Source organism: Meles meles, chromosome 18, assembly GCF_922984935.1.
Source record: "Meles meles chromosome 18, mMelMel3.1 paternal haplotype, whole genome shotgun sequence".
Lineage (NCBI taxonomy): Eukaryota > Metazoa > Chordata > Mammalia > Carnivora > Mustelidae > Meles > Meles meles.
In genome coordinates, this window is record NC_060083.1 from 17,622,036 (window position 1) to 17,646,101 (window position 24,066).

Genomic DNA, 24,066 nt, shown 5'->3' on the forward strand with positions numbered 1-24,066 from the left:
CGCCTGGGTGGCTCAGTGGGTTGGGGTCTCTGCCTTCGGCTCGGGTCATGGTCTCGAGGTTCTGGGATGGAGCCCTGTGTCAGGCTCTCTGCTCAGCAGGGAGCCTGCTTCCCCCCTTCTATCTCTGCCTGCCTCTTTGCCTGCTTGTGATCTCTGTCTGTCAAATGAATGAATGAAATCTTTAAAAAAGAAAAAAAAAAAGAACATTGACATTGTTTGCTGCCGTCATCACCATCCATCTCCAGAACTTTGTTATCCTGTGAGAACCAAAACTAAACAACTCATTTCCTCTGCTCCTAGCCCTGGCAGCCACCATCCTACTTTCTGCCTCCATGATTTGGACTATTCTAGATACCTCATATAAGTCGAATCAAGCAGCCCTGATCTTTTCATCCCTGGCTTACTGCACTCTCATAATGTCCTCAAGGTCCATCCATGTTGTAGCCTGTGTCAGAATGTCCTTCCTTTTGAAGGTGGAATACCATTCCATTGTGTGTATAGACCCCATTTTATCTCTCCATTCACCCCTGCGTGGACCCTTGAGTTGCCTCTACTTTTTAATTTTTTTTTAAGGTTTTATTTATTTTATTTGACAGAAAGAGAGAGAGCACAAGCAGGGGAGTGGCCGGCAGAGGGAGAGGTAGAAGCAGGTTCTCCTTGGACCAGGGAGCCCAATGTGGGGCTCGATCCCAGGACCCTGAGGTCATGCCCTGAGCCAAAAGCAACGGCTTAACTGACTGAGCCACCCAGGCGCCCCACTCCACTTTTACGTTATTGAAAACGGGGGCGCCTGGGTGGCTCAGTGGTTTAAGCTGCTGCCTTCAGCTCAGGTCATGATCTCAGGGTCCTGGGATCGAGTCCCGCATCGGGCTCTCTGCTTGGCAGGGAGCCTGCTTCCTCCTCTCTCTCTCTCTCTGCCTGCCTCTCTCCCTACTTGTGATCTCTATCTGTCAAATAAATAAATAAAATCTTAAAAAAAAAAAAAATTAAAAAAAAAAATTTACGTTATTGAAAACGATGTTGCTATGCCTCTATTAGTTTTATAATTAGAAAATAAATATAAAAATAAAAGCAAACCATCTCCACATACAAGGACTGAGCTGTCGGAGTGGGGGCGACTGACTGTCCCTGGCCCCCACCCCTTGACAAACACAGAAGACCATCTCCTACCTAGAACCAGGGCTTCCTCCTTCCCCCGATGTTCTCGTTTGTCCTCTCCCGACAGAGAGTCAATGATGGCCTGGAGCAGGTTGCAGACGGCCAGAGACATCTCCTCGTTCTCCACGGCCATGAGACCACAGATTCTATCTATCCGGACCGCATGGAGGATCACGGTGGCCTAAACACCCAGCAGAACCCACCGTCAGCTGCCTGTCCCTTTTCCAGCTGCCATGCAGGTAAGGAAGTAGGGGATGACCAGCCTCACCCTGCACCGCAGAGGGGATATGTCCCCGGGCAGCCAGTGCCTCCTGGACTCCACAGTCTGGGAAAGCCCTAGCTTTCCAAGCTACACCTCTTTCCAGAGGCTGAAAGCTGGGCTGTCCGACGCAGGAGCCACCTGCCACCCGGGGCCATTAAGCATGTGCGATGTGGTGAGTCCGCATTGAAATGTCCTCCAAGTGCACAATATGAACTGGGTTTGGAAGATTTAGTAAGATAAAATGCCAACCGTACAGCCTTTGCATTCAGCTCTGCCCCATAAACCACTTTCAATAACCTTACCTTTGCATAAAGGCATTTCCAGCTCAAAGAGAAATGCAGATGACCAATCTCTGCATACAATTATACAGTCCATACAATGACCATACAGTCAAGGATGGGGGAAGGAGACACAACTTAGACTTTGTACCAGGGTCTATTTCTGCCAGCCGCTCCCCACCCCCATGTCACCCTCAGCCCTCAGCCCAGGCCCTCACCCTCGCTCGGTGGCCACTGCACATGCCCGAGAGGGTCCTCACGGCAGCCAGCACCAGCTCAGGCCTCTTGGTGTCCACGAGCTGCAGCAGCAGGCCCACTCCGTTGTTCTGGAAGATCATCTCAGCCCCTGCTTCTTCACGCCCTAGGACGATGAGGTTGTTGGCAGCCTGAGGCGGGAGGACACAATGGGGGCCATGGAGGAGGTGTGGCGGTGCGAGCCCATGCAGGGATTGGTGGAAGGAGTGGATCTCCTTTCCTACCCTTTTCTTTTTTTAAGGTTTTAGGTATTTATTTGAGAGAGAGCCAGCGCGAGTGAGAGACAGAGAGAGCTAGAGCGGAGGAGCAGAGGGAGAAGCAGACTCCCTGCCCAGCAGGGAGCCCAATGTGGGGCTCGATCCCAGGACCCTCAGTTCATGACCCCAGTTGAAGGCAGATGCTCAACCAGCTGAGCCACTCAGACACCAGGACTGGATTTTCAAAACATATGGACTCTTTCCTTGTAATCAAACTCCCAGTGATGTAGCCTCAGAATGATTCAAAAGAAGAAATAAAACTCCTTGCATAAAGACGAACTCAACAAAATATAGCCACCGAAGTCATAAATAAAAAGATGACCCAGCAGCTTGGGGAAAAACAAACAAACACTGAAAAACAGAATCCAAATAGTAGGTTCACTCTGATTGCACTTACATTAAAACAAAACTGTGGATATATGCTTATGGATAAAGACTAAAAAAAGGTATTGAGGTGTTAAATGAATTAAACAAGGAGGCCCTAGACTGAGTGGCTTTAATGCCCTAGAAACTAATGTAAGCAAACCCAAACCTAAGCCTATAATGTCTCACGGTTAAGAAATTGAAACTTAAGGGTGCCTGGGTGGCTCAAGCAGTTTAAGGGTCTGCCTTCAGCTCAGGTCACGATCCTGCTGTCCTGGGATCGAGAGCCCTGCATTGGGCTCCCTGCTCATCCAGCAGGCTGCTACGCTCTCCCTGCCTGCTCCCCACCCCGGTCTCTCTCTGAAATAAGTAAATAAAATTTTTTTTTAATTAAAAAAAAAAAAGAAATCAAAACTCAGAAACAACCAGTCACAGCCAACTACGCTTTCCCAAGTAATGTAACTGCTTAAGCTATAGTAAATCAAATAGTTTAGTTGCTCTGGTCCCACCTCTTTTCTATAAGTCTTTCCCCCAGCTCCTGTGGGTGGAGAGCTCCTAAACACTTCCTGTTTCGGGGCTACCCCATTCGAATCGATTTTGCTCAAATAAACTTTAAATTATTAATATGCTCCATTTAATCTTTTAACAGAAGTGAAGTGTTTTACATGGAGAATTATTTTCCTTTAAAATTCTCCCTTGAGGGGCGCCTGGGTGGCTCAGTGGGTTAAAGCCTCTGCCTTCCGCTCAGGTCATGATCCCAGGGTCCTAGGATCAAGCTCTGCATCCAGCTTTCTGCTCAGTGGGGAGCTTGCTTCCCCCTCTCTGTCTGCCTGCCTCTCTGCCTACCTGTGATCTCTATCTGTCAAATAAATAAATAAAATCTTTAAAAAAATAATAAAATAAAATAAAATAAAATAAAATAAAATAAAATTCTCCCTTGAATATGGTCCTGCATTTGGAGTTTGTGTACCTGTTCGGGGCAATCTGAAGTTACAAGGGTTCTCAGGAAGGTGGAACGTAGTGGGCAGAGAGAGCAGGAGATAGGTCTTGAAAGTTCTGGGTATGAGATCTGATTCTGCTCTGTGCTAGTGAAAGACCCCCCTTCGCCAACTAATTAACTGCTCCTTTGTTGTGTAAAGAGTACCCCTGCCTGCAAAGACCCTTCCCCCAGGGTTGAATTCAATGTAACTGCTTCCCCCAGGGTTGAATTCAATGTAACTGCTCTTTTGCCTTTCTGTAACTGCCTGGCTTTTAGGATGTAACTAACTAACTGCTCTTTTGCTTTTCTGTAACCGCTTGGCTCCCTCAATACAATGTTAGTTGGTAACTTCATAATAGTTGTTTCTTAGCAAGATAGGGCACTCCCTGCAAACAGCTTTCTCGTAAGATATGGCCTAATACCTGACCACACAGGCAGGGGGCCGCATAGTCACGTTAGTCACGTAGGCGGGGGGGGGGGGGGGGGGGGGGGGCTGCATAGTCACGTAGACAGGATACTTTTCTGCTGAATCACAAGGCCTAACTTCCCCTCTTTGTTTCCCTTTCCCGCCTTTTTCTTTGCGCGCGCGGGTCTCCCAAAGCCAATCCGTAAACACCAAGTATGCCTTTTTCAAATGTTCAAATTGTCAGCCAATCAGCTCCGTCTCATCCAAAACTTGTTTGTACCTGTCTATAAAAACCCTGCACCACGCCAGCCTGGGGTGCTCAGCTAGCAGGAGCTGTTGACCACCCGCAGGCGCCCGCGCAGCAATAAAGAACCTCTTGCTGTTTGCATCCTGTGGCAGTGTTGAATTCTTGGGTAAGGGGATCCGCGGGTCTTTCACTAGCTGCATGAACTTGGGCAAGTCATGGCACCTCTCTGGATCCCAGATTCCAAAATTAGTCAGTTGAGCTAGAAAGTTCCTCAGTGTCTTCCCACCTTAAAGCTGTGAGGATAGGGGCGCCTGGGTGGCTCAGTGGGTTAAAGCCTCTGCCTTCAGCTCAGGTCATGTTCCCAGGGTCCTGGGATTGAGCCCCGCATTGGGCTCTCTGCTCAGTAGGGAGCCTGCTTCCTCCTCCTCTCTCTCTGCCTGCCTCTCTGCCTACTTGTGATCTCTGTCTGTCAAATAAATAAATAAATAAATATTTAAAAAAAAAAAAGCCGTGCGGATACATATATCTTGGCCCCAGATCAGGAGAGGCAGCCTCAGCAGAACCTGAGAATCTGAGGTTGCAGGAAGAACTAATGAGGCAGGAGAAGGAGAAGGCGAGGAAGCATAGGAGGAGTGGGATGCTGGGGAGGAGGCGGGTGAGAGAAGCCTAGGCAAGCCCCACCAGAGCGATCACCATTCTATCAGTCAAGGGCTTTCTACTTGTCCAGGCACATTTATCAATAACAACTCACTAAGTCCTCACAACAGTTTGTTTTAAAGGTATCTGCATATTATATGAACTTACTGACCATAAAACTAACACAAATTCCCCAGGCACTGTCTGTCAAATTCTTACAAATATAAACATTCAGGGGTGCCTGGGTGGCTCAGTTAAGTGTCTTCCGCTCAGGTCATGATCCCAGGGTCCTGGGATCGAGCCCAGCATTTTGCTCTCTGTTCAGTGGGGAGGCTGCTTCTCCCTTTGCTGTTCCCTCTGCTTGTGTTCCCTCTCTTGTTGTCTCCCTCTCTGTCAAATAAATAAATTAAAAACCTTAACAAAGGGGCACCCAGGTGGCTTAATTGTTAAGCGTCTGTCTTCAGCTCAGGTCATGATCTCAGGATCCAGGGTTCAAGCCCCGCATCAGGCTCCCTGCTCAGCAGGAGGCCTGCTTCTCCCTCTCCCAGTCCCCCTGCTTGTGTTCCCTCTCTAGCTCTCTCTCTGTCAATTAAATAATTTTTTTTAAAGGAAGCTAACATTTAAAAAAATCATAATAAAATAAATATAAAACATTCAGAGATGTTCAACTTTTTTCCTCTGCAGAAAGACCAGATGGGAACGTTTAAAAAAAAAAAAAAAAAGGCAACAAGTTTGGCTAAGAGGATGACATCATGAAATATTTTCATATTTCAGGGTAAATTTTTGTATTTTGTAATGGAATAGAACATTATTTTATCGTGCCATTTGTAACAATCTCACAGTGGAAACCACGCTATGACAAGTGAGGCACTTCTTGGGTGCAAAATTTACAGGGACACCAAGAACAGCAATGAAGATAAATAATATTTAATGCAGTATTTTAAAATATCAAAATCAAAACAAGGCAAAAAAGAAAAAAATCCATGATGAAATAATCAACAATTTATATAAAGACTCCAACCCGGCTACACGACTCTCTCCTCATGGGTCTCACTCTATTCCAGGCCCTTAGCCAGGATAAGGGAATTTTCCCAAGTGCTTAACCTTTTCCCAAGGGGACACCTTCTGACCCCCCTCCCGCAAGCAGTTAGGGATTCACTGTCCAGAGATGGGGCGGGGCCTGCAGGGGAAGTGCAGTTACGGGGGAGTCCCGCGTGCGCCCTCTGCTGGTCAGCAGGTTGCCCAGCACTCACCTTCTCCAGCTTGTCACCTTCACTGTTTTCATCCAGGAGGATCTCGAACATCTTCTGTACCCTGGAGTCCGTGGAGAACTGCACACGGAGCTGAGGAGAGAGGAGGGAGTGGGGAAGGAGGCAGCTAGGGGTCCACATTCCAGGCGGCTCAGTAAATATTAGGGTATCTCCTCTGGGCCCCTACACTGTCACTCATTCATTCAGCAAACATTTACTGAGCAACTATTACGTGCCAGCCACTGTTGCAGATGCTGGGGGTAAAATGGTGAACAAAACCAAGTCCTTGCCCCATAAGGCTGATCGTCTAGTCAAGTTCGCTATCCCATTCGGTCATCACAAGTCTCGGAAAGCTACAGATTATTACCCAGTTTTGCAGTCTAGTTAATAATTAGCTAGTATATACTCACACGTGGGCTGAGACAGAATTAGGTGTCCAGGATCAGAAACCTGAAGCGGTTTTGAAACATCTCCTCACATAAATTAAAACCGTCATGTTTGGATGTCTCATCCCTCGCACGCGTAGCCCCAACTCCTGTGCTCTGAATCTACCAGAAAGTGACCTAACTGATCATCACGCCCCATTTGCCAGCTCCTTCTCTACCTCCTACTACTTGGTCTGCTGGTCCACAGTCCTGCCTATTTCCATCCTGGGCTCATTTTCTCTGAGGGGCTCTCTCATTTGCCATCCCATCTCGGGGCACTCCCCGAGTCTACACTCTGGACAGTGTGCTCGGATCCATTTTCCTAGGAAAGATTTCCTGTTCCTACTAATTCCTGACTCTTTATTATTCAGCAATACCTCTCCTCAATACTGCCTTGGTCCTCCTAGGAAGAGAGGAAGATCATGTTGCATACATACCAAGTTCCAATTTTTTTTTTTTTGAAACCTCCACCTGAAATTTAAGAAACCCGTGGTCTGGTCCTGACTGGCTTGCGCCCTCGAACAAGCGTCTCTGATCATTTGAAGATGGCTGGATGCATGCATCTGCTTGGCTGTTCTATGGTGCCTACCTGTGCCATGTGTTTACTCCATCCAAGAGTGGGGAGGTAGGTTAGACCTCCCCTGATGTCCTGCTTCCCTAACTTGTCCCTACTAGGAGCTGGGGGAAGCAGGCCAAGGCTTGTGGGAAGGGGTCCAACTCACCTTCTCTTGGATGCTGGTGTTGAGCCTCCTCAGTGTCTCCTGGAAGTTTTGGTTCCGTGGCTCAAGGGTGGCACAACGCTGCACGTCCTTGAAGGCCTGGTCCAGCTTCCCCAGGTGCTCCAGGGCCTGGCATCGCCGGTACAGAGCCTTGATGTCCGAGGAGTTAATGTCAATAGCTAACGAGGGAGACAGGGTCTCAGGGGCCTGGGCTGCAGACCACCTTCCTCCCTTCCCTGTTGCTGTCCCCAGTTCCAGGGCTTCTGTGTCTTCAGTGGACATTATTCACCCATGGGGACTATCTGGCCCAAGGCTCCCCTTTTTCAGGGAGGCAGTAAGAATCACATTATCAAGGTCAGAAGGGAGCTTAAGGGTCATCTCATCTAGCACCTAATGCTTCAGTCTCTGCTACTTCGTGATCCCAGCCAAGTGCTCACCCAACAGGTACTTGCATACTTCCAGCAGTGGGGAGCTCCCTCCTTCTCAAGGCAGCCAAGTAGCTCTATCAAGAAAGCCCTTCCTTCTTCCTACCTGAAATATATCTCCTTATAAGTTTGCCCTTTTGTCCTAAGTTCAGTCCTGGAACCCCTGAGAGGAAATCCAATCCTTCCTCCTTGTGACACAGTCTTTTAGGTATTAAAGGCAGCTCTCCATCCCACCTGGGATTGCCTTCCCTGAGCTAAATACTGCCGCTTCCCTCAACTGCTCTTCAGAGGATTATTTCCAGGCCCTTCTCCAGCTGCTTTCCTCCCTTCTGAATTCACTTCAGACTATCTCTCTTTCTCCTAAAAGAATAGTAACCAGATCAGAACTCAAAACCTGCCGCCAAGAGCAGTCTTCCCATTTTGATGATGCACTTAAGCCGGCACGACTGAAGTTTAAGTCTAAGTTGAAGTGAAAGTTAAGTTTAAAGGTTTTTGTTGTTGTTGGTTGTTGATTTTAACATTCATTTCTCTCTGGTCCCTGTGGAACGAGCTATTGCCTCCCTCCTTCCCTTGGGGAGCCCGATTCCACAATGGGACTGGGCTCATGCCTTTGTTCTGGGAGCCGCTGGAGGAGCATACCCTAATTTACAGCAGAGAAGGGTGTATCTTTACCATGACATAAGGATTGTTGGAAACATCTTTGTACAAAAGAATCTCCCTCGACTTATGATTTAATATATAATGCGAGTTGCAAAAATGCAAAAATTTAGGGGTTGCCTCTCTGGACATGTGAAGCCTCACCTACAATGCCTAGGATGACATTTACATGACCTGTAATTCCTTCCATTGATAAAGAGCCTCTTAGACAGAACAGGGATGCTGGTGTGGAGGCAGAGGTTGGGGGAGGGGCACTCACCTCTTGAGGCATCTGAAGCCGCCTGAACATAGCTCTCCTGAGAGCGGAGGAAGAAGAAGGAGCCAAGGTTAAGGTGGGCAAGGTTAAGGCAGCCAGAGAGGGTTTGCTGAGGAGCTGTTGGCTGTCAGGGGCCCCAAAGGGCAGCCTCTTGGCTGGGCATGGAGGAGAGGATGAGCTCTGGCATTAGGCAATCTTGGGTTTGAATCCGGGCTCTGCCGCTAATTACCTGGGAGATCTTGGCAAGTTATGGAGCCCTCTGAGCCCTGAGTTTGTCATCTGCGATATGGGCACAAAATGGTAGCTAACCGGGCTGTTAGTAAGACGCCTCGAAATAACATATAAAAACCCCAGCGTGATGCCAGTGCTCATGAGGCTGACTCCCAACTGGAGGAATTTCTCTCTCCCGGGAGTGGGTCAGGCAGTGGGTCTAGGAGGCAGTGGGAGGCGCCCTTCTCCAACTTGAGGGGTCCAGGAGCGAGGGCTGGAACAATGCACGATGCCCATCAGGCTGGGGACTGCCTCCGCACCCCTGCCTCCCGGCCCTCGGCCTCCCACCCTGCCCGCTCCAGACCGTTTTCAGGCCGCAGGCTGCCCGGTTCCGATAGAGCGTGGCCAGCAGAGCCTTATCCTTGGTCAGCTTCAAGGCCTGGCTGTAGCTCTTTGTGGCAGCCTTGTAGTCCTGGAGCTGGAAATGCCGGTTCCCTTCCTCCTTCAGCTGCATGGCTTCCACCTCTGCCATCTGTCAGGAAGGGAGCAGCTCTGTCTGGCTGGCCCCTCCCTCCAGACCCAGGGCTGGACTCCTGACCTGAGGTCTGGAGCTCCAGGGTCTCCTCCCACCTGGATGGAAGGTGAGGATTCTGCCTGGAAAGGACCCACCCCCCACAGCACCCCAAAATCCATTACCCCGGAAGGACTTTATAGCATTTGCTTGGAGAAGAGCATGGTTGAGGGAGTCTTAGAGTCCCTGTGCCTCCCTCTCTGTCCCTCCCAGCAGGACAGGTGAAGCCCCCCCCCACCCCACCAAAGGCTTGAATTCTCACTGCAAGACTTAAAAGTTCCTCTCGGTCCCCCTTCTCCCTCCCTGGTCTGAGGAACCCCCCAGGTGGCCTCACTTTCTTAGAAGACAGTGCTTCTGGTCTGTCCTCCTGTGATGCTGTTCCTCTGAGCTCTCTCGTGAACCCCCGGACAGCAAGCCTTGGTCTGTCCCCTCCCCCACCCAAGAGGCTTTATCGCCCTTGCCAGTGACTCCAGACCATATTTGGCCACAGGGGCAGGTGCCCCTGGAGTCTGTCATTGATACTGAGGGCCCTCCTCCACCCCAGACTGGATAGCCATTACCACGTGGGAGCACTGACTACCTCTGCCCCAGCGTCCTGTTCAGGGGCTGTCCTGGACTCGGGCACTCATACCACAAAAAGTGAGAGAAAGATCCAGAAAGGAGGGAGACCCCCTCCCTAGGCACAGTTATAAGGCCCCTTGTCCCCCTCCATCCCAGATAAACAATCTCCTCTCCCTGCCCCCAACCACTGCTATTTTGGGAGCAGAGTGACAGCTGAGGGGCTGGCAGACTTAGACAGAGCAGCTGCCTGGGTCCAGGACCAACTGGAGACTTCCAGAAATGCCCTTCTGGAGGGAGGAGGGATGGGGGGCGGGGGGAGAGTTCCTTCCCGACTTCCACTTGCCCGCAAGTCCCCTACCCCTCCTGCACTCATTGTTGAAAGGTCCTTCCTTTTCAGAAAGAAAGAAGGGCTTGCAAACTCGGTTTAGTGTAAGTGGGGGCTTTATTTCAGTGTGCACGTCTTCTCCTGCCTCTGCCCTCTATATGGAGTGGAAACTTTCAGTCAACCTCTCCCATCAGACTCCCTGGGAGCTCCCTGACGATGGGCTCTGCATTCCCCCGGCTAGACTACAGTCTTCTCCATGGATGAGAGCTGGGTCAGTCTGGGAATTCCCTGAGCCCAAGGACAGTACCCCACCCCCAAATACCTGGGAACTCTCCTGGGACAGAGAACTGTTTTCACCACCCAAGCAGGTCCCCCTGGGGAAGGACTTCTTTCTCCACATCTGACTGAGGGTTCCCGAGACAAACCTGAGTCTGTTCCTGCTTGGACTCTCTCGCCTTCCAGTGTCTCCATGCCTGGGCTGTGAGCTCCCTCCCAGGGGGCAAGAACAAAGGACAGCATCTCATGTGGTTTGGCCACCATCTCTCACCCCTCCCCACTGGGCACAGAACCTGGCAGAGTCGGTGGCCAGTGCGGTCTCTTCCATGAATGGATGGATGAATGATTAGGGTCTCCATGCCGATGTCCTGCTTCATTTACCACCGTTCTGGCCCTTCCCCGCACCTATCCTCAAACTACCTGACCGGGACAGAGGAGTGCACTGAAAAAGGCCTAGATGGGTCACCTACACTGGATTCTCCTCCACCCTCTGTAACCTTGGACACACAGTTATGACCTTGGACAAGTTCTACTGCCCCGCTGGACCCAAGGCCCAGCCCTGATGCATATTTATCTGATACATGCTTGTTGACTGAATAAATACATGAATGAATGTAGGGAGGGATTTCCAGCCATCACGGTGTCCTAAACCCTGAGCCCCTTAATGGGGCAAGCTCTGTGTAGCAACAAAGTTACGTAATAAAGGATCCTGCCACTGGCAGAAAACTCAAGTTCTCCAGCTTCAGGTCCAAGGGATCTTAGATTCACATCCAGATTCAGGAGCACGTGGGTGGCTCAACTGGTTAAGTGTCTGCCTTTGGCTCGGGTGGTGATCCTGGAGTCTTGGGATCCAGCCCCACTTTGGGCTCTCTGCTGAGTGGGAGCCTGCTTCTCCCTCTCCCTCTGCCTGCTGCTCCCCCTCCTTGTGCTTGCTCTGTAGCTCGCTCTCTCTCTCTCTGTGTCAAGTAAATAAGTAAATTCTTAAAAAACAAAACAATACCCAAAAATCCTGATTCGGTAACTCATACCCCAAGCAATTCTTTTTTTTTTTTTTTTGAATTTTATTTATTTATTTGACAGACAGAGATCACAAGTAGGCAGAGAGGCAGGCAGAGAGAGAGGAGGGGAAGCAGGCTCCCCACTGAGCAGAGAGCTGGATGCAGGGATTGATCCCAGGACCCTGAGATCATGACCTGAGCCAAAGGCAGAGGCTTAACCCACTGAGCCACCCAGGTGCCCCTACCCCAAGCAATTCTTAAGCATCTACTATGAAGCAGGAAGTGTGAATGACAGTGGAAGCCGAGACCAACTTGTGAGGACAAGAATTTGTGTCTATTTTGTTCACTTACGTATTTCAAGCAGCTATCACAGTGTGTACACTGGGACTCAATAATATTCACTGAATGAACGTATGAAATAATTCCATGGATCTGTGAATTCTAAATATAAAGAATACCAAGATATTTTGAAAACACGTAATGGGGAAACATAACATTGTTTCAGAGGTTTCCTGAGTAAATGATTAAATGAGTTAATACATGTAGAGTTCCTAGAACAATGTCTGGCAGAGATATTTGTTGAATGAATGCATGCATATTTCAGGCAAGACCTGAAGATTGAGGAATTGTTCCTGTCTTTGCTCAGCCTGCTGTAAGAAAATACCACAGGCAGAATGGCTTGAGTAAATGAAATTTTTTTTGAAAAATAAGTGTATTTTTTTCCACAGTTCTGGAGTCTAGAAGTTTAAGATAAGGCTCCATCAACATTGGTTTCTGGTTTTCTGGCTTCTCTTTCTAGCTTGTCGATGGCCATGTTCTCACTATCTTCACATGGCCTCTTCTCTGTGTGAGGAGGGGGCGTGGGGCAGAGAGAGAGAGAAAGATACAGAGAGGGAGAGATATCTTGTATCTCTTCCTCCTAGTCCTATCAGACTAGAGTCCCACCCTTATGACCTCATTTAGTCCTTAATATCCCCATATAGGGTCCATCTCCATGTATAGCGACCCTGGGGGGTTGGGGACTCAACTTCTGAATTTGGGATGGGGGGTGATACAATTCAATCTGTAAGAGTTCCAGAGAAATCTGCAAGGACGAAGGCACCAAAGCAAGAAGGGTCACGACTTGGAAGAACTAAGAAAAGCCAGAAGAATTTGATCTTAAAGAGACAGCAGTGGCCAGAGAGGTAAGCAAAGCTGAGTGGACCAACAGAAGGAGTTTGACCTTTGTTCTGTTTGTAATGGGAACCACTGTAGGGTTTTAGGGTGGGGAGTGACAGTCCACATCTTTGGTCTGAAAAATATCACCCTGGTTGCAATATAGAGGATGTTTGGGAAGAGGCAAGAGTGGAAACAGGGAGGCAATTTAAGAGGCTATTGTAGGCAACGATGGTGACTCAGCCCGGAGTGTGAGAGAGGAGATGGGGAGAACAGATTCGGAACAGGTTAAGGAGGCCAGATTGACAGAGCTGGAGACTGCTGGGATTGGAGAGCTCCAAGGAAGAGCCCAGGTTTCTGTTAAGAGCCCTCATGTTAGCGGGTTTCTGCCTTAGCTCCTCATCTGTAAGGCGGGGGACAGAAGGGTTTTTGCAAGGATTACTGAGTTATATGTGTGAAGCACTTAGAACAATGCCTGACATATTGCTATCATTCCCATCATTGTTGCTATTGCTTTAGAGTGTTGAAAAATGTAGACACTTTTTGCTTTTGTATTCAAGAATTACTAATCGATTTGATCCATTTGAAAAAGAATGATAATTTCTGCCTTTGAGCCAACAGGCTCTGGTTTTGGTTTTTGTTTGTTTGTTTTGTTTTTTATAAACTATATTAGATTTGTAAATATTCTTTTTTTTTTTAAGATTTTATTTATTTAGGGCGCCTGGGTGGCTCAGTGGTTTAAGCCGCTGCCTTCGGCTCAGGTCATGATCTCAGGGTCCTGGGATCGAGTCCCGCATCGGGCTCTCTGCTCGGCAGGGAGCCTGCTTCCCTCTCACTCTCTGCCTGCCTCTCTGCCTACTTGTATCTCTCTCTGTCAAATAAATAAATAAAATCTTTAAAAAAAATTTTATTTATTTATTTGAGAGATAGAGAGCACAAGCAGGCAGAGAGGCAGGCGGAGAGAGAGGAGGAAGCAGGCTCCCTGAGGAGCAGAGAGCCGGATGCGGGACTCGATTCCAGGACCCTGGGATCATGACCGGAGTGGAAGGCAGAGGCTTTAACCCACTGAGCCACCCAGCCGCCCCCAGGCTCTGGTTTTGTAAGTCGTCCCTGCAAGGTTGCTGCTGCCCAGAGCCAAGCCAATTCAGTCTTCTGCCATTTCCTGTCTCTGAGTTTGGGGAAAATCAATTAACCGCGCAGAGCCTCAATTTCCCCATCTGTGGAGTGGGGCAAGAATCGCTGTTCTACAGAGACAAAAGGCCGTTTGTATCCCGCATGGCACTGGGAGCGACTGAATGAGGCCACTGCCACCTGTCCAAGGGGAGATTGCGGAGCGGGGTACCAGACGCATCCACGGCCACGCCAGGCAGAGCACGGCGTGCACGTCCCCTCCGCCACACCAGAGGGCGATGTCGCGGGCTGCCGCGCCGCCCGACCCCGGGGGCGGCGCTCAGTCCCTCCGGAGTATTTCTCCTCCACGTGGGGACGCGGGATGGCGGCCGCTGCGGCGGTGGGTGTAAGTGAGTGCGGGCGGGGGCGCTTGGGTCCGGGGTCCCCGAGGCCGGAGAGAGGCGGCAGTGGGGGCTTTCCGGTCGGGCGGTGTGGCTGACCCCGCACTTGTGGGCGCAGGACGAGGCGGCGGCGGGCGACGTGCAGCGGCTGCTGGTGCAGTTCCAGGATGAGGGCGGGCAGCTGCTGGGCTCCCCGTTCGACGTCCCGGTGGACATCACCCCGGACAAGCTGCAGCTCGTGTGCAACGCGCTGTTGGCCCAGGTGAGCGGCGGCCGGGGCGGCCCCTCATCCCTCCACTGGGCGGGCCGCCCTGCCCGGGTCCCGCCCGCAGGGGATTGGGAGACCCAAGGTCCGGGGTTCGGGGGTTCCGCTGCTCAGCGACAGTGGGTGAACCACCCTGGCGCCTCGTCCGTGGCAGGGCCATCTACTTCGGGGGAGGATCAGGAGATCTAATCTAAAGTGTGACGGCGCTTTGCGCGCCAACCACCAGGGCCCATCTGGGGAGAAACACCGCATTTTGAACGCATTGGGTGCATCGCCAGATTCCACGCCGTAGCTCCTCGCTAATATCCCCATTTTACAGAGTGGCCCGGAGGCATTCAGTGATTTGTACGGTGCCACGCAGTAGGTGGTGGATTTGGAACTGGAACCCAAATGTCAGATTCACAACGCTTGCTCTTCTAAGCCAGGGTTTATCAAAATGCTGCCCTCCGGTGGGTCTAGGCGCTTAAAAAACACAGTAACTTGCTCCCACCCCGGATTTACTACACCGGGACTCTGGGGGTAAAGCACAGTCTGCATTTTCAACCAGTTTTTTGGATGCTTCTTAACACATTGTAGGGCATAATGTGGTGATTTAGAAAATGCTGTGTAATCCTGTATATCAACGCTAATTAAGGACTTTCTTTCTGAAGCACTTGAACTAGTCATTAGCAGTAGGACATTGGGCTAATTACCTGTAGCTGCTCTGAGCCTCAGTTTTCTCATCTGTCAGGTGGGAGTATTGATGCCTACCTCTCCTGGTTGTTGTAAGATAAAGATGAAGAATTTTAAAGTACTATGTAATTGTTCTGCATTTACTCTTTGAGGATAAAAAAGGCCTTGCTCAGTGGGCATGGTGGGGGGTATCCCAAACAGAAAAGAGTAAAGCTTCACCGGCCCACAGCTCAGTGGGGCGAGCTACTGCCTATCCTTTGATGGAGGAGTTGCCCTTTGCCATTGCCCTCCAGGAGGATCCCCTGCCACTGGCTTTCTATGTCCACGATGCTGAGATCATCTCGTCACTGGGGAAGACGCTGGAGTCACAGGCAGTGGAGACAGAGAAGGTCCTTGACATCATCTACCAGCCACAGGCCATCTTCAGGGTCCGTGCTGTGACCCGTTGCACCAGCTCTTTGGAAGGTCACAGTGAGGCGGTCATTTCTGTGGCCTTCAGCCCCACAGGAAAGTAAGGACAGCTGCAGAATCATGGAGTGTGGGAGCGCAGCCTCAGGTTGGGGTGGGGAGGGTACCCCCAAGTTAAAATCAGTAGGCTGCCTATCAAAGACCTGAGCTCTGGGCACAAATTGCAAATAAGGGACATCCCTGGTGGGGTTTGGTCTTAAAGGACACCCACCTTGGAAGAGTCCTTCCTGGACTTGATCTCAGGAGAGCTGAGTTGCAAACTCCCTAGCTGTGGGTCCTAGACAAGCCCCTTTCTAACTTAATTCATCATCTATGAAACTGAGTTTCTTTGCTTTTTGCAATTGTACAAGGATAATGAGAAGCTTCAAACCTGGTTATAGCTATGGCCATTCCTTTTAGAAAGGAAGAGGAGAGAAATGGCCGCCTGGGGTCTTCTCCGAGATGGTATCCGTGTTACATTTCTCTCCTTCTCGGGTGAGAGAGGAAAGTCCAGCCCCAGATTCTGTGCCCAGAAGACAATTGACTAGGCAGCAGAAACTCACATACACAGTATTCTGGTGTTGGCCCTACCCCTTGTCCCCACTGCAGAGATGAGGTGGCCTCTCTTCTTCCCCAGGTACCTGGCCAGTGGCTCCGGAGACACCACTGTGCGCTTCTGGGATCTCAGCACTGAGACACCGCATTTCACATGCCAGGGTCAGTACGCAATTAGCTATGTAGGGAGTCTTAACCCATGGGTGGGCGTGTGATCATTTACTCAGCCCTTTAGTTCCTAAGGAGGCCCAGAACCGATTCAGCCCCTTCATAGCCAGCTAGCAGCTACCTGTTTCTAGGTAGAGACCGCCCCTTCGAGCCCGACTAGCCACGTGCAAACAAGCAGAGACTGGACCAGACAGAGTCAGTGTGGGGTTGTGGGTTGTGCTGATGGCTAGTAGCAAGGAGAACCTGGCTTCATCCATCCTCTACGTGGTTCTCAGACTTGACTGTGCATCAGAATCAGCTGGGAGGCTTGTTAATATACAGATTGCTGGGCCCCACCCCCAGAGTTTTGGTCTCCTTAGTTCTGAGATGCGGCCTGAGAATCTGCATGTCAAGGCCCCAGCTGGCGCTGATGCTTCTGGCCTTAGGGAGCGCATGCTAGCTGGGTGACCTTGTGTGCGTAGGTCGTGCCTCCCAAGCTTCACTCTTATCATCTGAAAAATTGGGGATCGTTCTTGCTCCATACCTTAGAGCTGTGTTGACAATTACAAAGGAGGACGTGTGCAAATGCTTTATAGCATGTGTCGTGTAAGGAATTAATAGAAAGTGGAAATGCTATTTCTGCAGCAGAATGCATGGCTTTAGCACTTGGGGTGGGTTCTCCCTTTGCCTGAAACCCTCCCTCATCTCCTTTTTTCAACTGCTCATTTATTCGGGGACTAGTTGAGGAGGGTCAGGCACTGCCAGGCACAGGGAATAGAGATAGATGTGCTCCCTCCTTTCTTCCTCCCCTGCTTTCCTAGGACACAGACACTGGGTGCTTAGCATATCCTGGTCCCCAGACGGCAAGAAGCTGGCCTCAGGCTGCAAGAATGGCCAGGTAGGTGGTGGTCAGGGTAACTAGGCTGGGACTCTGGCCTCCATTCCTAGTTGGGTCAAATCAGGTTCGGGGGTCCTCAGGGAAGGGTGGGTTGGGGGCAGTGAGCGGGGACCCCTGGCGGGCCCAGGGACATTTCGGGGAGGGTTATTCAGTAAGCTTCTGTCCTTCAGATTCTCCTGTGGGACCCAGGCACAGGGAAGCAGGTGGGCAGGCCCCTCGCTGGCCACAGCAAGTGGATCACAGGCCTGAGCTGGGAGCCCCTCCATGCGTAAGTGACACTGACCGAGTTGGGGGGGATGAGCAGCTTGGGGTTCAAAACTGTCCTCTCCCCTGCTGCGGGGGCGAGACAGCCAGCCTGACAGACAGTAATGGCATGGGGGGCAGTGGGGCAGGTGTTCTAAGCCTGTGTTGCTGCTTGAGAGGGGCTGCTCGTTGTGGGGTCTGAGAGTTGCCTTGCAGCGCATCTTAATCGTGGGTCAGGAAGCTCTCACGTCATTGTCTGCGGCTTTTGAGCTAAGCGTGGGGAGGTGCTGTGGGCATTGCCAGGGCAGAAGTGAGGTCACATCTCCCGCTCTCCAGGAACCCAGAGTGCCGCTATGTGGCCAGCAGCTCCAAGGATGGCAGCGTGCGGGTCTGGGATACGACTGTGGGCCGCTGTGAGCGCATCCTCACCGGGCACACGCAGTCAGTCACCTGTCTCCGGTGGGGAGGGGACGGCCTTCTCTACTCTGCCTCCCAGGACCGCACCATCAAAGTCTGGAGGGCTCACGATGTAAGAGCCGGCGTGGGGGTGGGAGAGTCCAGAACCCAGCCTGGGGAAATCTCAGGCCACAGGGTGCCAGGGCTGGAAGGAACGTTGGCCAGTGGGTCCTGTGGTTGGTGCTCATGATAGTGGAGATTCCAGTGTTAGCACGGCCCAGATGTTCCCGCTGCAGGAAGCCTGTCGGGAACCTGCAGTATCCCAGAGTTACCTGACTGGAGCCCATGTATTCTTATATCCTTCACTTCCTTCCCATGAAACATACTTCCAGAAACTGTGATCTGGCCCAGTACGCTCATTTTAGACATCAGGAGAGACTTGAGCCCAGAGGGGTGACTCGATCAGGATCACAGTGAATGAGGATCCTGATTCTGAGTCCCACATCACTGTCTCTGGGACTAACCTGGGGGTACTGGTTCCCTAGGGTGGAGAGTGGGGTAGGAGTGTGTCTGACCTGACTCCCTCTGCCCTAGGGTGTGTTGTGCCGAACCCTGCAAGGCCACAGCCACTGGGTGAATACCATGGCGCTCAGCACTGACTATGCCCTGCGCACAGGAGCCTTTGAGCCAGCTGAGGCCTCAGTGAATGCTCAAGACCTCCAGGGGTCCTGTGAGTGGGCGGGGAGGGCTGCCTGGGAAGGAGCCACTTCTCTGGCTTAGCGTGCGGGATTCAGACCTGGGCCGCAGTGTTTGCCATTGGCATGGGATTTTCTAATTGGCTTGCTCATCTCCTCTCCCCTCCGGTACCTGGCCACAGTGCGGGAGTTGAAGGACAGGGCTCAGAGGCGATACAACCTTGTGTGGGTGAGTGTTTGCCGGCTACCAGCATGCCCAGTTCTGTCCTCATTCTCCATGGGTCCCTGAAACACTGCAGACACCCAGGCCCCTCCCCCCTTTGCTTTTCCAGAAAGTTCATGATGATCCTAGTTTACACTCCTAAAATCCTAATATATAGGGATCGTTTTAATCATTTTGTTTCATTTATTTGCTTATCTGTTTATTACATTTTCTTTCTTTTCTTTTTTTTTTTTTCAAGATTTATTTATTTGAGAGAGGGAGCACTAGCACGAGTCGGGGTGGGAGGGGTGGAAAGGGAGAGAGAGAATCTCAAGCAGTCTTCCTGCTGAACACGGAGCCTGACACAGAGCTCGGTCCCATGACCCCAAGGTCATGACCTGAGCTGAAACCAAGAGTCAGACCCTCAACCAACTGAGCCACCCAAGCACCTCTCTTTTTTATTTTATTCAGAGTAACACATTTATGTGTTCCAGGGAGCAAAGAACACAAAAAGTAGTAAAAAAGTCTCCCATCTCGGGGTGCCTGGATGGCTCAGTGGGTTAAGTCTCTGCCTTCAGCTCAGGTCATGATCTCAGGGTCCTGGGATCAAGCCCCGCATCGGGCTCTCTGCTCAGCAGGGTGCCTGCTTTCCTCCCTCTCTCTGCCTGCCTCTTAAAAAAAAAAAAAAAGTCTCCCACCTCCCATTTGTTGCCCTTCCATTCCTTCTAGAAGCATTCTGTTTCCTTCCAAAGACTTCATACATATACATGCATACACATCCACATGTAAAATCCCTTTTTTTTTTTAAAGATTTTTATTTATTTATTTGAGAGAGAGAGCATGAGAGGGGAGAAGGTCAGAGGGAGAAGCAGACTCCCCATGGAGCTGGGAGCCCGATGTGGGACTCAATCCTGGCACTCCAGGATCATGATGTGAGCTGAAGGCAGTCGCCCAACCAACTGAGCCACCCAGGTGCCCTAAAATCCCTTTTTTGAGAGAGAGAATGGGAGTGGCAGGGTTTGCAAAGAAGAGAGAGAATCTTAAGCAGGCTCCATGCCCAGCATGGAGCCCGTCTTGGGATCATGACCTGAACCGAAATCAGGAGTAGGATGCTTAACCAACTGAGCCATCCAGTTGCCCTAAACCTTCCCTTTTTTATTTTATTTTATTATTTTTTAAGATTTTATTTATTTATTTGACAGACAGAGAGCACAAGTAGGTAGAGAGGCAGGCAGAGAAAGAGGGAAGCAGGCTCTTCGCCAAGCAGAGAGCCCGATGCGGGGCTCAATCCCAGGACCCTGGGATCATGACCTGAGCGGAAGGCGGAGGCTTTAACCCACTGAGCCACCCAGGCGCCCCCCTTCCCTTTTTTAAACACACTGTTCTGTACCTTGCTTTTTCTTGTAATTGTGTACAGTGATTAAAATCATTCCATGTGCATAAAACTTCCTTTTGGGGGGAGTGACTTGTCAGGGGTCCCAGATGATTTGGTAGCTGGCCAGGCTTCACTTCTCCTAGTGCCAGCGTGGGATCATCCGGGGTGTGTTTGCTGCTGAGGTGGGGCTCTCCTGTCTGACGCCATGTCCAACACGGTGTGCTTTCTGCCTCTCCTAGGGCCAGGGCCCAGAGAGGCTGGTGTCTGGCTCAGACGACTTCACCTTGTTCCTGTGGTTCCCAGCAGAGGACAAGAAGCCCCTTGCACGGATGACGGGACACCAAGCCCTCATCAACCAGGTGCTCTTCTCCCCTGACTCCCGTATTGTCGCCAGCGCCTCCTTCGACAAGTCCATCAAACTGTGGGACGGCAGGACGGGCAAGTGAGTGGGGGCGTAGGGAGGGAGAGGAAGGGCCCTAGTCTTCTGGAAGGAGCTTGGCTCTGCCACTTACTGGCTGTGTGGCCTTGGCAAGTATTTAGATATTCCGAACCTGTTTCCTCTTTTGTTATATGAAGACCCCTACCTCTCAGCTACATTACCAGGCTTAGGTGCGATGATATATTTAGAACTGGCAGTAAATGGGCCCTGAAATGCTAGCTCCTTTCATATCAAAGGAGAAAAATGACCTGAAGACGGCCAGGCATGCAGCAGAAGTGCAAGTTTGAGGTGTAGTCATTTCCTGGGCCGCCTCCAAGTGTGGTCCGCATACCGGCAGCAGCAGCATCTGGGAGCTCCATAGTAATGCAGGACCTCGGGCCCCACCCCGACCTTGTGAATCAGAATCTGGATTTTCACAGGGTCACTGGGTGAGTCTGCTCCCATTAAAGTCCGGGAAACACTAGTGTAATGAGGCGCCCTGGTCTTGAGGTGAACTAGATCAGAGGAGAGGCAGAGGCACAGGCAAGAAGAGAAAGGGGATGAGGGAGACCCTTGCTGGGGCCACATGGCAGCCCTTTTTTTTTCAAGATAGGAAATGGATGTAGGGAGGCCTAATCTTGTCCAAATAGATGTAGCTAATCTGTATTGATCAGAAAGTTCCAAGTGGAACTCCTCCTGGCCCACTGTAATTCCATGCCACCTGCCAGCAGGCAGCTGTGTTAGGGGGCTGTCAGACAGATGGGCTAAGCAGGTGGCTCCATTGGTTGTGCAGGTACAGAGGCCTGGCAAGAGGCCTACAGAAGCCTCATTTGCTACATGCTACAGAAGCAGCTCATTTGGGAAAGTTTTATAAAATCTTTATGCCCTTGGTAACGATTACCCTGGGATAGGGGCTAGGCAGTGAGATTTTGTAAACATTCCCAGGGAATTCTCAATGTGCAACTAAGGTTGAGAACCACTGCCGTCGGAATAGGCGCCCCTTCAGACAGGTTCGAAGACCTAAAACCCGTCTTCCCCCTTTTCCTGGCCCAGGTACCTGGCTTCTCTGCGTGGCCACGTGGCTGCTGTGTACCAGATTGCGTGGTCAGCTGACAGCCGGCTCCTGGTCAGCGGCAGCAGTGACAGCACGCTGAAGGTGTGGGATGTGAAGGCCCAGAAGCTGGCCGCAGACCTGCCAGGCCACGCGGATGAGGTATGACTGACCCTTGTGAGCAGAAGTGGGGTAGGTGGTGGGGTTGAAGCCTGGCCCTTGTGCCCTCCACCCTCCTTGCTGACCTGCCTCCCACAACCCCCACCTCGGTTTAGGTGTATGCTGTTGACTGGAGTCCGGATGGCCAGAGGGTGGCAAGTGGTGGAAAGGACAAATGCCTCCGGATGTGAGTGCGTGCTTGGCTCTCCTGCCCTCAAGCCGGTCACTCTTGGCACCTTTCCCTTCTGGTGAATTCCGAGGGCTCTCCAGGGGCCAAAGACAGTGTGTGGCGCCAGGTTCTCTTGGTGGTTAAGAGAGCGGGTGCGGAATTCCAGGGAATATGGGAGACCCTGACAGTGCTCTCCGGGGGGTGAGCCCAGGGGCCCTCCAGCAGGAGGCAGTAGTTCTCATTTCCAATCCTGGCTCTGGCTTTCACTGTGCAGTCTTGCAGAGCGCGGTTCACCTGCCTCATAGGAGTTACCAAGCTTCAGTAGACGGGGTGATCAAAGATAGGAGGTGAACAGCCTTGGGAAGCTGAAGCACGTGTACTTGTAAAGAACCGTCACTGTTTGCCATTGGATGACCCTCGTGGACATGCGAGCAGCCAGGCCCTGGGATGAGGCCTTGGCCGGGGCAGGCAGTGGGTACCTCACCTGACTTTGGGTAGCTGGAGCAGAGATGATAGCCAGGCTTTCAATGACTGAGTGAACCACAGGCTCTCCCCCTGTCATGGGCTCCTGGGATTATCTGGCAGCCTCCCTTTCCCAAGATGATATCCCCATGCTCTTCCCTCCCCTTCTCCCACAGATGGAGAAGATGAAAAATCCCAAGTTCTCGGGGACCCCCACCTGCACTTGCCTCTGCCAGCTGCCTGCCCCGACACAGACCAAAGGTCAAAGTGGTGACTCTGCTAACGAGCGTGGCCTGCTGTCCTTGGACAGCCCCCAGGGGGGTCCCTCCCCAGAGCTGGAGAGTGCAGGTCCCAGGGAACTACCAGTGAGCTCAGCCCTTGGCCATCCCATCACTGGTGGTGGGGGCCAGGCTATGGAGCCCTGCTGTCGCCCCTTCTTCTTTCCTAAACGTTCTTTCTGTTCAGTGTCAGACCCAAGATTCTGTGACCAAATAAATCACTTCTATTTTGTGTACTCAGGTTGTGGTTGCTTGTCCTAGAATCCCAAGGCTCACCAGAGGACTATGCTACATCCGTTTGTCTAACCCCTCCCTCTGGGCTGCACCGAAACGCTACTAACCAGGAAGTTGCTTCTCTTCTCTCTCCTGTGCCTACAAGGGAAAGGCCAGTTAAGGTGGGGAGACTGGCTGAAGCCACGGGATGGTGGCCAGAGGAAAACAGCCCGTGCTGTCCGATATGGTAGATGCCAGCCACATGTAGCTGTCTCCGTTCCCCAGGGTCCCGGGTGGCTAGGAATGCAGTCCTGCGACACTAGCATACAACTGCTGGACAGCAGAGATGAGACCATCTTCATCACCACGGGGTGATGTGCTCTCCGCCCCCTCCCACACAGCACTCTTCTCGAGGTCCCACCGTGCAGCAGGTCCTGTGCTGGGCTCTCGGGGTACAGAGAGGAAGGTGACAGCTGTCCCGGCTGTCCCAGAGTGTGCAGGGGGGATCACTGCAGCAGCAATGGGTATGGCAGGAGAGGGGACCATGATTCTTTGGTCCAGGAGGGCTTTCACGGAATGGAGGGAATCCCACCGGATGTCCTCAGACTCGACCAGAACCTTGCCTTGCAAGCATCCTGCCTCCACTTTCTCTTGTTTTGATGCTCAGGCAATCAGCTCAGGGTGAATTTCAAAATGACCTTGTACAGACTACTCAGGGCCATGGCCATGATGTTTCTAACCCCTTCTCCCTCCCCCCACCATGCTCTCAGGTCTGGCTGTGCCTCTCAGTCTCCCACCTGGCACAGAGGTCTCCACAGTGAGGCTGCACAAAGGGCAAAGGGGGGGTGCCGACTGCCGAGTTCCTACCCTGCTTGGGCCCTTGTTCTACGGTGCGTTCATAGGAGCCTCACGGTAACCCTGCCATCGTGCTTGTAGGGTTCTCGCGTCCCTGAGACAGCCTGGGGAGCTTAAATGGTTTGTCCATGCCCTCACATCCAGGAAGAACCAGGAGGAAATCAGATTGCGCCCCCAAACTGTGCACTTTGCCCCCTGTCCTTCCCGAGCCCAGGTCTGGTGTTGACAAGCTACAAGCTGCCACCACCTCTGTCCAGCATGGCCGTTTGTCCTGGTCTTTGAGTAACATCTGTTCTCGCACAGGGCAAGGGATGGTATTGGCAGAGCCAAACAGTAGGTGGGGATCCCACTGCTGGGCCACCCTTGTGTTCCATGTTCCCTAATCC

At 51.5% G+C, this 24,066-nt stretch overlaps 2 protein-coding genes across 7 annotated transcripts in view; one reads left to right on the forward strand and one right to left on the reverse strand.

Annotated features, from left to right (window-relative positions):
- UNC45B (unc-45 myosin chaperone B) overlaps positions 1-9,315 on the reverse strand; it is a 31,606-nt gene extending 22,291 nt beyond the window's left edge. For all 3 annotated transcript variants that reach the window (XM_045985995.1, XM_045985994.1, XM_045985993.1), the window contains exons 1-6: positions 9,148-9,315; positions 8,577-8,613; positions 7,239-7,414; positions 6,095-6,184; positions 1,917-2,084; positions 1,171-1,339 (exon numbers count right to left, since the gene is read on the reverse strand). In XM_045985995.1, the coding sequence (XP_045841951.1) occupies positions 1,171-1,339; positions 1,917-2,084; positions 6,095-6,184; positions 7,239-7,414; positions 8,577-8,613; positions 9,148-9,315 (808 nt within the window). The remainder of the gene's footprint in view (positions 1-1,170; positions 1,340-1,916; positions 2,085-6,094; positions 6,185-7,238; positions 7,415-8,576; positions 8,614-9,147) is intronic.
- A 4,789-nt stretch (positions 9,316-14,104) lies between these two features.
- NLE1 (notchless homolog 1) lies at positions 14,105-22,825 on the forward strand. 4 transcript variants are annotated; one of them, XM_045983779.1, is made up of 13 exons: positions 14,105-14,179; positions 14,299-14,442; positions 15,411-15,628; positions 16,202-16,281; positions 17,088-17,164; positions 17,335-17,432; positions 17,744-17,936; positions 18,398-18,533; positions 18,681-18,727; positions 20,315-20,517; positions 21,547-21,706; positions 21,820-21,890; positions 22,511-22,825. In XM_045983779.1, exons 1-13 carry the CDS (start codon positions 14,162-14,164, stop codon positions 22,521-22,523), a joined length of 1,458 nt encoding a protein of 485 aa, XP_045839735.1. In that variant the 5' UTR covers positions 14,105-14,161; the 3' UTR covers positions 22,524-22,825. The 4 variants fall into 4 exon arrangements, with proteins under 4 accessions (XP_045839735.1, XP_045839736.1, XP_045839734.1 ...); XM_045983780.1 differs by having other exon boundaries at positions 14,142-14,185; positions 21,820-21,894; XM_045983778.1 differs by having other exon boundaries at positions 14,142-14,185.
- The last annotated feature ends 1,241 nt before the right edge of the window (positions 22,826-24,066 follow it).

Coding starts and splice junctions, on each gene's coding strand:
- NLE1 (XM_045983778.1), top strand. CDS start 14,162: ATGGCGGCCGCTGCGGCGGTGGGT. Junction 16,282..17,087: donor ACCGCATTTCACATGCCAGG/GTCAGTACGCAA, acceptor CTGCTTTCCTAG/GACACAGACACTGGGTGCTT. Junction 17,433..17,743: donor AGCTGGGAGCCCCTCCATGC/GTAAGTGACACT, acceptor CCCGCTCTCCAG/GAACCCAGAGTGCCGCTATG.